The following is a 12948-nucleotide window of genomic DNA, read 5'->3' on the forward strand; positions in this document are numbered from 1 at the left end:
GGGTAGAGCAATTAAATACTAGGGGATTAGCAGGCTTTTCATTATGGAATTGTCATCATTCATTTATTCATTCATTCAAACACCCACCAGATTATAAATCTGTCAAGGAGCTTTTATTAAGCCCCTACTGCATTAAGACCCTGTGCTAAGTTATGAGTAGGCAAACTAAAACAAAACTGTCATCGCTCTCAAAGAGGCCCCCTACCCACCCAGGGCAGGGAATATCAACCTTAATTTCTCCCTGAGCATAGCATGTAAATGGAAGGTACTTAATGAGTCAAATCATGCACCTATCCATCCATCCATTCATCCATCCTCTCATCCAACAGATTTAAACATCTACTATCTGCAAGGCCTTGTGATCAGTTCTGGGGAAAATAACTCAAGAACTTTTCCTCATGCATCCAGTAATCCAGAAGATATGTATGAATGAATGAATGAATGAATGAATTCAACATCCATTTAATCCTAGCCCTTGTAGGACAGGAAATTGCTCCTAGGTCATGACTACAAAATATAGAGGAAAAGGAAGGGGGGACTCTTGTGTACCCCAGGAAAGTGTCAGGCTGGCTGACCTTGAGCAGCCCAGGACGCCCATGCCTGTGTGGATGTCTATTTGTGGACCTGAACCACTTTTGGGAAAAAACATATATGTATTTTTGAGCCCCAGGTATTACACAGTATAGGAACTTAATACATGTTTTGTTGAATGAAAGAATGAAATGGTTTTATAGGTATCAAAGGAAGGGGGGGGGGGATCTCACCTGTGAAGGTGGAGGATGTGAAGGTTGCATTGGGCTGTGCCCAAGAGCACAAAGGCATCAGTCAGGGCCAGGGCTGTAGGCTGCTCCTCCAATTTCTGTGATGCCAGCAGCCGCCCATTCACCGAATAGAGGTGCAGGAAGTAACTCATCTAGGGCAGGGAAGAGGATGCAAAGTCAGCCTCAAATTCATCCCCACTGATGTCCCCCTCCCCAATCCTTAAAAGAGACTCCCTTCTGTCTGTTCACCTATTTTTATCCCTTCCTGCTCCATTTGGGTACCTCTCTCTTCCTATTAAGGGTTAAGGTCCCCTTCTTTCAGGGTGTTTTCTTTTAAATGTTTTTTTTTTAATTACATGTAAACTTTTTTTAACTTTTATTTTTATTTTTTAAATTTTTATTTATTTTGAACTTAAATACAAAAAACAACAGCAACAAACATAACATTTCCATGTACACAGCATCACCTAAAATGAGAATTTGAAATAAAACCATTTCCATTTATTTAGTTTTTAAAAACTATGTAATAATTACTATACATTGTTTTCAAAGCTACCCTGCTTTCCTAAGTTTCCTTCTGTTTTCTTTTGTTCTCTGCTGTGCATTAATATTTGGTTTTCCAAATTTTGAGTTCTAAATTCTCTTTCATTCCCACCCACCATGATGAAGGCAAGCAATTTGATATCGGTTAAACATGTTCAGTCATGCAAAATCCATTTTAAAAATTATTTTCTTCCAGGGTGTTCCCCACACATTCACACAGATACATACATATAGACATACCTGGGCCCCTGGTCGTTCCTGCGCCAAGCTCTGTACCACAATTTGGCCCTCAGGCCCCAGTGCCAGGTGGGCCACAGGCCCAGGCACTGCCCCTCCTAAGGGTTGTAGTGAAGCCACAAATTGACCTCTCCTGATCGTGTGAATGATTACTGTTCCATCCTGTAGAGAATGAAACATATTCAGAACAAGGGAACCAGGGGTCAGAAACTTTCACCAAGCCCTGCCTGGAATCCCTTATCCCCCTCACCACCCCCCAAGTGAAACCATGATACTGCATGGCACTGAGCCACACCTCTGGGGCCCAGCCTCACCTTGGAGCCCGACACGGCCATGTCCAACTCTGTGCTGATGGCCACACACGTCACCTCTGCCTCATGTCCATACAGTACCTGCACTGGTTTTGAAGCCAGTCCTACTGACAGACCACCCTATGGGAGAGAAGCTTGGCATTAAGAGGTTAAATAAACAGGTCCTCTAAAAGTAGGGAGAGGCAGGACCTAAGAGGGAGAGGGAAAGGAGGAAGAGAAAGACATTTATCTGGTCATGTCATTCCTCGACTCAAAAACCTTCTAGGGGGCAGCTAGGTGGTGCAGTGGATAGAGCACCAGTTCTGGAGTCAGGAGTATCTGAGTTTAAATCCGGCCTCAGACAATTAATAATTACCTAGCTGTGTGGCCTTGGCCAAGCCATTTAACCCCATTGCCTTGCAAAAACCTTAAAAAAAAAAAAGGAAAAAAAACCCTTCTGCTGCTCCCTATTGCCTTCCAAGTTCCTACCCTTCTGCCTTCTACAAGGAAGGGTTGCTTTATCTACCTTTCCAGCTCTAAACTATCTTACTTGCCCGCTGTGTAGTCTACACTGCAGCTAAGTTAGAGCTCTATCCTCTGAACATACAGCCTTAAACCTTCCTGCCATCTTGCCTGAGTTTACTCTGTTTTGAAGGTCTAGCCTCTCCTGTTCTTGATTGTTATATTACTATTCCACCTTCTTCTCCAGGTTGTGGAACTGCCACCTTCTCCAAGAAGCCTTCCTGAATCTCCTCAGTCTTCTAGCTTTCCTTTCAGTTCACAAACATTTGTTTGATACTCTTCCAATACTAACAGGTCACCCCAGCTAGTGCTAGAGCAATACTCACTTGTGTAATAAATATTGTGAATTATTTACCCTGGAAAGAATGAGCCTCATGAAAGGTAGGGAAAGATGATAGAAAAGAAAGAACAAAAGGAAGGAGAGACAAGGAAGGAAGGAAGGAAAGAAGAAAAAAGGAAGGAGGGAAAGAATATTTAAAATATTTAAAAATACAAAGAAGAAAGAAGTTCTTTTCTTCCTAGACAAAAAGAAGAAAAAAATACAAAAAAGAAAAAAGTTCAAAAGACAAAGAAGCAAGATAATATGGTATACTGTTATGTTAAATTGTAAATATACTTTAAAAGAACAGGCTGTTCCGTATGCAAGCATCTTTTTCTGTTCTTTGCATATGAAAATGTTTATGTTTATTGATGACTATTAAAGTCCATAGTGAAAAAGTATTTTGAAAAAAGAATGGTTTGAGCATGGGTAAACGAGGAAGACTAAATCAGACCAGACCAGACGAAAAACCAAGAAGGATAGAGAGGAAAGAATTGAAAACAAAAAGGAGAGAGGACAGTGTCCCCAGCCCAGGCACTTCTCTTCCCCAGTTACTGCTCCAGGTTAGTTCCTGTCCCTTTGTTCTCAGAAAGCTTACCTGTTGCAGGACCTGCCACACCATGCAGGTTGTGTCCCGGGAGCCAGAGATGAGGTAGAGTCCACACAGATCCAGGGCCAGGCAGGTTACCACATCTGCAGGCAACCACACGGATGGAGATTTTGAAGATTTCCTGACACCCTCATCCTCTGGTCAAGCCTCATCCCTCTCTGTTCCTTGCCCCCACCCCCTTGCCTCAGGACAGCCATGCAGCCCATACCAATATGGCGACTGAGCTGGCTCAGTAGTTTGCCGCGGGGCAGGCTGGTCACTCGAAGGCTGCCATCCCAGTGACCACCACTGAACAGGAGCTTCCCATCTGGGGCCACGGCCAAAGCACGACCACTCACGCCCCCACCTGGTGCCCAAGGGCCACTCAGTAGTCTCTGTGTCCTAGGATAGGAAGAGAGCACTAAGTATAAGGTTGGTCGCACTTGAGAACATACATTTCTATCTTCACCCTATAGGTGGTAGCAGCAGCCATCCTCCAACTCCTTTATCCTAGCAGTCCTTCTCATTTGTATTTGGCAACATCCCATCTACAACCTATTACTCTTTACTCCTGCCAATGCCATCCTCTTCCATATTCTCCCTCCCACTCAACATCTATCCAATATCATACTTGGCGTTAGACACGGTAGGGTCCTTGCTGAAAGTAAAGTAGTTGCTGATGTTCCGATCATATGGTAGCCAGTTATGGGTACCCAGCAATCCATTGGCACTCACGGTCACCTTTGGAAATGAGGAGAAAAATATGCATCTAAAGAAGAAAAGCTAGGTTAGAGGAATAAAAGTAGATTGGAGAGTATGAGATAAGGAAAGGAGAAATGCTAAAAAAATCAGATATGGCAGAAGAGTTGAGGAGTCCAGGAAGACCACTATTCTTCCCTCCCTATACTCCTCAAGGAAGACTCACCAGCAAGTCGGGAGATCCCTGGGTCATGAAGGAATGGGACTGCCGGTGGGGCACAACAGCCAACACAAGGGGTACTCCATCACTGATGCCCTATGGATAAGTACAACATATTTCTTTGCCTAGTAAGATCCCAGGAATGAAAAGAGAAGGCATAAAAGATTCCCTGAGCTATTGGAGAGAAGAATTTCAGGACAGTGTCTTATCCTGTTGCCTTCACCAGGTATTATTTATAATCAGATAATTTTTTTAAATTAATTTTTTTTCAAGGCATATTAAATTTTTTCCAAAGTCCTTTCAAATCCATTAATTCATTTTATCCTCCCAAAGGTCCTTACAAAAGAGGAAGGAAATGAATTGTTATCTCAATTTAACATAAGGGAAGTGAGGCCCAGAGAGGTGAAGTGGCCCAAGGCCTTAAGAGTATGGGAGGACCAGAAGTAGATCAGAAATAATAATAGTAACAGTAATAATAGCTAGCATTTATTTACAAAGTGCTAACATCTCAATTGATTTTGACTGTCAGTCAGAGGTTTCTCCTTTGTCATGGCTGCTGCTCACCTCAACAAAGAAAGCCTTAAGCTGGTCAAGGTTCTGGAAGAGGTTTGGCGAATAGGTATCAAGTCGAGCCAGGCGACGAGCAGCATCTTCAGCAGAGAGTCGGGGAGGGTGAGGCTCCTAAAGTCACATCCGGGAAGTAGGAGGAGGCCCAAGTTAGTGTCAAACCTGGACAAAAGCTCAGTGAACTGTACCCTTCCCTCTGAACCCCTACTACCAACCCTGGACTCACCTTGAGCAGCTGGCAAGGGGTCTGTCCAAAGTTGCTGATGATACCCTCCAAGGCTTTCCGTTCTGTCTCGTCTGCCACAGCATCCAGATCCACAGCACCTGAGAGGATTGGAAACACTTTAGTGTCTGTAGACCCATAGATTTTCACAGGTAAGGGACCTTAGAATGTAGACTATCAGAGGTGGAAAGGGAACATCTGGCATAGTATCTGGCAGACACTAGGGACTTGCCTGATGTTTGGTATCTTGGCTTAGTTTTGGAAATTTAGTTATCTTCACAGACTGCACAATATTTCCCTTTCACCTACAGCCAAATCGATGCTACTTAAGCTTAAAAGTTGAGTCTCCCCCCGCAAAAAAATGAGAAGGGGAAGCTTGAAGAATTCATCTCTATTCTTCATGTTATCAAGGAAAATGAAATATCCCCCTTTTTTTTTTAAGATTTTTCAAGGCAATGGGGTTAGGTGGCTTGCCCAAGGCCACACGGCTAGATAATTATTGTCTGTGGTCGGATTTGAACCCAGGTACTCCTGACTCCAAGGCCTGTGCTCTATTCACTGTGCCACCTAGCCACCCCCCTGTGCCACCTAGCCGTCCCCATGTGCCACCTAGCCTCCCCTAAAACATCCCTTTAAAAAAAATGGAAGATTTGCAATGTGAAAACAAAGAGGATTTTAACAAGCAGAGAGGAATCCTGATGTGTCTGGTGGTTAAAAGGTAGGAGAACAGGACCCAGAGAAGGGGAAAGAAGGACTAACTGAACACTTGGAGAGACCCTGCCAAGAGGAGAGGAAGCAGGAGCTCTACTTGTCCTTTGAGGATCAATGATAGACTCTACAGGTGCTGCTGCCAGGTGAGAGTTCAGTCTGTAAAGGTCTGATAAAGAACAGGTGAGTTGTGGTAAGTGGCGACTCTGCTCAAGGAAACTGAAGCAGAGAGCACATGTGTGATGGAAAAACTTCCAAGATTTGTCAAATGAAGGATCATAAAATGATAGATAGCATCTTTAGAGGCCCTCAAGCCCAACCTCATTTTACATTTGAGGAAACTGAGGCAAACCAACTTACCCAAAGCACCCAGGTAGTGACAAAGGCAGAATGTGAATCCAGATTCCTGTCATCAAATTCTGTGCCAGTAAAATTGTTTGTTGAATACCGCTCATTTCTGGTGATTCCAGTGGAAGTAGATAATACCACCAGAAAAACACCACAGAGCATTACTAAAGATGACACAAGTCTTCAGCAAGAAATATTACCTTAGAGTCAAAGCAGGATATTCCCCACACCTGCTCAGCAAGATGTTCAAAATATAGAGGCAGAGTTGGGAAGCTGATTAAGAAAATTGTGTCTGAAAAGTGGATTTCAATTTCTGAGTCATGGCTTAAAATGAAATGAATAAATAGGCTCTTGGTCTGTTGGGATCCAGTTGTTTCTTGTTAATTAAAATAACTAACTTAATTTTTCTTTTTTTTTTACTGATGATATTTAGTGTTTAATGTTCCTTGTATATTCCAGCTCACTTGTAAAAGAAAGTATTCATGATTGATATATATCTGCCTAAGATTCTACAAATCTTTGACTTGTGTCTTCCACATTTCTTGTAGATATTGTATTCTTGATCAACATTTTCCAACATTTGTTTTGACCATCTGTCTTGATGCCCACCTTTGGAATGGAAATTCCCAAGTATAAAAGTTTATGTCCATTGAACCTGAAAGGTCTTATCTAAGTTCTGCAACTTTGTCTATCTACGTTCTCCTGCCTTTGTCACTACCTGGGTGCACTTGAGCATGTTGGTTTGCCTCAGTTTCCCCATGTGTAAAATGGGGTTGGACTTGAGGGCCTTTAAAGATTCTTATGATTCTAAATCTATCATTTTATGACAGATGAGAAGCTCTATCTTCTGATCCTCTGAAACAAATATTGACATATAATCTGATATTCTTTATGTAAATATTTACCATGGACACTACAATATGAGATAACCAAATGTATAATGAAAGGTTTCTTAGTATCTTTGGATATTCAACAAAACTAATCCTGGCACCTTATCTACTTCTCCTAAAAGAACCAATAAGCCATCCTTCCATTTGGCTGCAATTTCCTTGCTTCTAGGAAGAATGTCAAGATTGAGATGATTCCTTTTCTGCAGCAGCACAAAGACTTATAGGTCCCTAGACAAGAATTTCTCCAAAGTAACAATTACTGGATTAAAGATATCTAAGTGAAGACACACCTCATTCATAAAGGAATAGGAAAAGCACAAAGAGAGAAGTGGAGTAAGGTTAAACATTATGGAAATACCATCATATGGGGAAATTTAAGAACCAGAGAGGGTCAGCCTATGGAGAATATGTGAGTGATACAGTAAGAGAGAGAAGAGATATTGTTATTAGGGTATTCTACAGTCTACCTGAACAGAAGGAAGATGCAGAGAAAAGGGCTGGTGGAAACAGATAATCTAATTACTTTGATAGGAATGGTAGTAACTTAAGAGTTTGTGAATAGGGGTGGCTAGGTGACGTAGTGGATAAAGCACCGGCCTTGGAGTCAGGAATACCTAGGTTCAAATCAGGTCTCAGACACTTAATAATTACCTAGCCGTGTGGCCTTGGGCAAGCCACTTAACCCCATTTGCCTTGCAAAAACCTAAAGAAAAAAAAAAGAGTTTGTGAATAGAGAAGAAGAAACCTGGGCTTTATCAAGATTTGGGAAGAGGAGATTTTAAAATTCAAGTAAGGGGCAGCCAGGTGGCACAGTGGCTAGCATATTGGTCCTGTAGTCAGAAGGACCTGAGTTCAAGTCCGGACTCAGATACTTGAACTTACTAGCTGTGTGACCTTGGACAACCCCATTGTCTCACAAAAACCAAAAGAGAGTGAGAAAATATTCAGAGCAATGAAAAGTACCATAGGTTTAAGGGATGTTATCCAAGAGAGATGATAAGATATCAGTAATTAAATTCTGAAGAAACCAAGAAAAACAATTCTTATGAGAAAGGGGTATTGTTTAAAAAGACCAAGTATAGAGATAACTCATCAACCAACTTAGGTTTTATTAAGACCTAAAAAGATGGCAGGTTAAATAATAGAGGATGAATACAAAAGTTCAACATTCTTCTACTTCTCTAAGAATAGAGTGAAAAGCCTTTACTCTCAGAATAATTTGAGATCTGCCTAGGAAAGCTAAGGAAGTCACTGAAGACTTTTGCTGCTGTATTAAGGGAAAAGAGAATTATCACTCTGAGTACATGGGGCTACTGTTAGATGACAGTCTGAAGAACTGTTCCATCTTATTTTTTCTTCAGTTTTCTTTGCCAAGGAGAACAGTGATTGGCATGAAGGATGGAATTAAAAATAGATAGCAAGGAATTGAAACCCAAAATAAGTGGTGAGAAAGTTCCTGGCTGCATTTGACAAATTCAAATTACCAAGCCAATATGAATAAAATCCCATGGTACTGAAAGAACTAGTAGAAATATTTGCTCACCCACTGTCAGTGACCTTTGAAAAATTGAGAAGAAATCTGGAACTCAAAATTTTCAAAAAAAGAGAGAAAATGCTAAAAATTAATTCATCGATTAAAATCTAAAAATAGAAAATGGTTATGGAAATAGAAGCATCTCCACATTAAAGAAAAGCAAATGTCCTAATTTCCAAAAATAGTTATAGAAATTATAGAATTTGCAAATTATAGGACAATGAGCTCTGATTAATGAAAAAATTCTGACACATATTACTAGAAGGATGACGAATGACTATCTAAAAAAGGAAGTAACAATCTCAAAGAGTTCATGTAGCTTTAATACCATATATACTGCCGAGGTAATCACTATAGCAAATTTGTTGCTTAATTGTTTTTATCACAAGGGAAGAGTCAATATGAATATGGGTTGAAATGTCTGACACATGAAGACAAAATGCATCCAAACCTCCCCCCACCAAAACCCACAGATCAATTCTGTTTTTGACAGTGTAAATGGATGGATAGATTGAGGGAATTCTGCAGGCCTAGACATTCTGGATTTCTTCTGAACATTTGGAAAAAATCCCTCATGATTTGTCTTGTGAGAAAGATGGAGAGATTTGGGCTAGACAATACTATATAGTTGAATGTATTCAGAAGTGGTTGAATGACTTACAACAGCATAAAGTAGTTCAATGGGAACCTGAAAGGACTCTGGTGGAGGAACCCAGGGCTTGACCCTGGGCTACTGAACATTTGTATTAGTTATTTGGAAAAAGGCACAAACAATATGCTTATCAAATTTGCGAAACTAGTAAGGAGAGGTTATATGTTAGGTGATAAGAGTCAGGATCCAAAAAAAAAAAATTAGGCAAGCTAACGGGATCAAATCTAATGTAAAATTTCCAAAAGAAAAAATTTGAAATCCAATATTTGATCTCAACAAATTAACTTCATAAAGATAGGGAAGGGGATGGCTAGGGAGTAGTTGGTCTGAGAAAAATCTAAGAATAAGAGATCATCCCTTCCCTCTTGGAAGGTCCCAGACAGAAAACAGTTCAAGCCAGCCTAGAATCAAGTGCTAAAGTGGTCTAGCCTGGTGAAAAGTCCGTGGCCAAAGAGATCTAGAGGAGTCAGAGAATGCTTCGAGAAGGAGGTGTTCAGGTGTTCCAAGAGGATGAGGACTGTGAAGATCATCACACTCATTAAACAGATGATGAAGCCAAGAGTGAGTGGTGAAATGATTGTAGTTCAAATCCTCCCTGACCATCTCTGAGTCTCTACTGTACCTAAAACCAGCCCCTCGTGGGAAAGCTAGGTGATGCAGGGCATAGAGGACCAGCCTGGAGTTTGGGAGGACCTGAATTCAAATCTGGCCTCAGATACTTAATTACCTAGTTATGTGACCTTGGGCAAGTCACTTAACCTCTTGCCCCCCACAAAAAAAAAAGGCAAAAAAGACCCCTTGAGGTCCTGTTCTACACTCTTGGGTGTCATGTGTCCCCATCGGGCCCAAGAAAATCAAGTCACAGGATCACAGAATGCTAGAACTGGAAAGGACCTAGGGTCCTAGCCCAGCCTCTCCCCCATTTTTGTGGACCAAGAAGCTGGGGTAAAATAACTTCCAGAGGGCTCTTGATTCCAAGGTCAACATTCTTTCTACCAGATCAAGCTGTCTCTCCTACTGCCGGTAGAGCTGAAGCCAAAGCCTACTTGTCCTAGGCTTCAGAGCTGAAAACAGTCCCAGGGCCTCCCCCACTCCAAATCCAAAGGCACTCCCAGTCCCATCCTTTACCCTGGGGGAGCTGAAGCAGGTGAGCTAAGCCCTCACCTTCATAGGTGCAATAGTAGAAGACATTGAGGGCCTCCACAGCAGCAGGCCCACGCTGCTTGCAGCCAAAGATGAGGTCGATCCATTCATGGAGATGGGCAGACACATGCTCTGATTCCTGGGGGCGGGGGGAGATGGTCATGGAGGGGGTCACTGCACAATCACACCCCCTCCCTGAGTTTAGGACAGGATGGGGGCAGTGGAGGGAAGAGAAAGATTAGGGGTGAAAGGTGTTGGGGGGGATTAGGGTAGAGTTGAATAGAGTTGAGGATTGGAGAGGAGGTCTAGGATGAATGAATGGACAATGAATGGATGGATAATGCATGGATGAATAGCCAGCCTAACTTTCCTCTGACTCTCCTTTCTTCCTTTAAACCCATCCTTATCCCAGCCTTGATCTCTCTCCCAGAGTTCTACATTTGCAAGGACCACACTCACTTACCAAGGCCTTTCGGTGTTGATGAATAAAATCTTCCCGAGAACGGGCCCATCGAGGCAGTACCACATCACCCACCTTCTCATTGGTCAACTGAAGGCTACCCAGATCAAATCCTGGAGGGGACAAGAGGTAGGTGAGTCCGCCCCTGTTCATGTCTTCCTTTGCCTCTTAAACCTAAATCCCTCTCATTTATCCTGCTTTCAGGTCTTATATCCCTCCCATACCTCTCCCTGACCCTTAGTTGTATGTCTTTTACCTTCTCTTCCTGTCCCCAGAACTGATATCCTTGACACCCCACTCTCTGCTCCCCATCTCTCCAGGTGCCTCCTATCCTATAGCTCTTTTTGCACCCCAACCCTAATCCTGGTGTTCTCCAATACTGTCCCCATTTTCCCACCCCAGCTCCATTCTTTCTTTTCCAATCTGTATTCAATTGTTCCCTTCTATCTGCAGTCCCTGGGGTCCCTCACCATTCTGGTTTTCTAGGAAGTCAGGGAAGTAGAAAAACTCAGGAATGAGCTCTTTGACGTCGGCTGGACTTTCTAGGCGAGCCTGCCAGGCAGCCGCTACAGAGTGGAACTGCCGATCTGAGCAGTCAAATCTAGGGGGGAGAAGAGACCGTTCTATCAGGAACAGAGAGGTGAGCCCGTCCGACAAACCTTGGGGAATGGGCAGATGAATTTGGAGGAGGAGAATCTCGACCTAAAACCCCAGCTCCTCCACTCTGTTAATTGATCAGGAGGCAGCCCTAGGTCTTGGGAAATCTAGAAAATCCAGAACTATCTGGGGCTGCCTAAAGTAATGCCATTCTGTGAAACTCAACTTTGCCCAAGTGCACAAATAAATGAGGGCTCTCTGAGAATCAAGGATTGGAGGAATGGAAAAATGGAGTCCTGTGAGACATAGAAACACAAGACAAAGGACGGAAAGACAATACTCTGTCATGGATAAAGGGAGACACAGTGAGGTCTTGGGGACTGTGACAGGTCAGACACAGTCTCCTTCAGAGGTGATGTGCAAAATCTGGAGGGTCACTCCCCAGGAGCCTCTGAGGGTTAACTCATCAAAGAGACCCAAAAAGCAAGAACATTCACAGAACTCAAGGTGGTCACATCTTAACTCTGCAAAGTGCTGAGTACTAGATGCATTCCACATTTTTAATTTCCTGAAATGGATTTTGGTTGGATTCTTTGTCTCCTGTTGGTCCCAGCTTCTATACTCAGTTTCTAGCAGTATCCTTGGGTCTTCTTCTGACTATATCTGTACCTGAAAGTGCAAGGCTACCCCTACTGAGACCCATTCATTTACTTTTTTCCAAATATAGTTCCTGTTGAGTGGTCAAGAATCTCATATTGAAGAGACTCTGCTGGATTTTTTTTGGCTTAAAGCTATAAGCACAGTATCATCCATGAACAGAAACATCTGAAAAAACCTCACCATTTGGAGAGGATTCCTCCTACAATTGGACTCTCTCTTCATAGATATTCTCTATGAAGAATACTTTGAGCAAGCATACATTTTCCTGATGTCAGTTGATATTGATAATCAGAGGATCCTTGAATAACTCTCAGTGGTTATATCAAGGAATCTCATATGATCTTAACATGTGCACAAGAATATTTTGTTGAAGGACTCTTTAGTCCATAATATGACAATGAAAGTGCTTTCTGCTATAGAAAAATTATCCACATAACATGCTTTATCTCAGTGAGTGGGAGTAGGGTAGGAGGAAGAGAGAGAATTCAGATTTTAAAAATGAATATTGAAACTTGTTTTTGCATGTAACTGGGGAAAATTTTAATTAAAGAAAAATTAAATTATATAATAATGGGCTTTAGTCTTACTATAGCTCAGAACCCCTGATCTCAAAATGATCCATCAGTCTCAACCTCTCCCAGTAGCAGGAATTACAGTACATGATACCGTGCCAGATTTGGTATGTTTTTCACTTTATCCTCCCCTGTGTTCCCTTTCATAGTCAAGTTCTAAAACACCAAGGTACATGCTGACTATGCTCCCCTCCAAATTACATCCCATCCTCCATTCACACACCATTCTGTCCTTGACTCACATAATTTCCCATGCCTCAATTAAATGTCTGTCTCCATCAGATGAAATCTTTCTCCTCCTTCACTTCTCCACAAAGCCTTCCCTGATTTGGCTAGGGAAACATGCTCTCTCCTTAATATATTTCATAATGTTTTGCCTAGACTCTTCCTTTGCCCTTAGTCCCTCTCCTTTGC

General features: G+C 42.2%; 1 protein-coding gene across 6 annotated transcripts in view; it reads right to left on the reverse strand.

Moving 5' to 3' along the window:
• NBEAL2 (neurobeachin like 2) overlaps positions 1-12948 on the reverse strand; it is a 150825-nt gene that overhangs the window by 1747 nt on the left and 136130 nt on the right. For all 6 annotated transcript variants that reach the window (XM_074197751.1, XM_074197748.1, XM_074197750.1 and 3 more), the window contains 12 exons: positions 11176-11306; positions 10709-10818; positions 10267-10384; positions 4974-5071; positions 4745-4861; positions 4187-4276; positions 3893-4002; positions 3491-3663; positions 3271-3365; positions 1856-1972; positions 1545-1703; positions 765-913 (listed from right to left, as the gene is read on the reverse strand). In XM_074197751.1, the coding sequence (XP_074053852.1) occupies positions 765-913; positions 1545-1703; positions 1856-1972; positions 3271-3365; positions 3491-3663; positions 3893-4002; positions 4187-4276; positions 4745-4861; positions 4974-5071; positions 10267-10384; positions 10709-10818; positions 11176-11306 (1467 nt within the window). The remainder of the gene's footprint in view (positions 1-764; positions 914-1544; positions 1704-1855; positions 1973-3270; positions 3366-3490; positions 3664-3892; positions 4003-4186; positions 4277-4744; positions 4862-4973; positions 5072-10266; positions 10385-10708; positions 10819-11175; positions 11307-12948) is intronic.

The sequence above is a fragment of the Macrotis lagotis genome, chromosome 8 (assembly GCF_037893015.1).
Source record: "Macrotis lagotis isolate mMagLag1 chromosome 8, bilby.v1.9.chrom.fasta, whole genome shotgun sequence".
Classification (NCBI taxonomy): domain Eukaryota; kingdom Metazoa; phylum Chordata; class Mammalia; order Peramelemorphia; family Peramelidae; genus Macrotis; species Macrotis lagotis.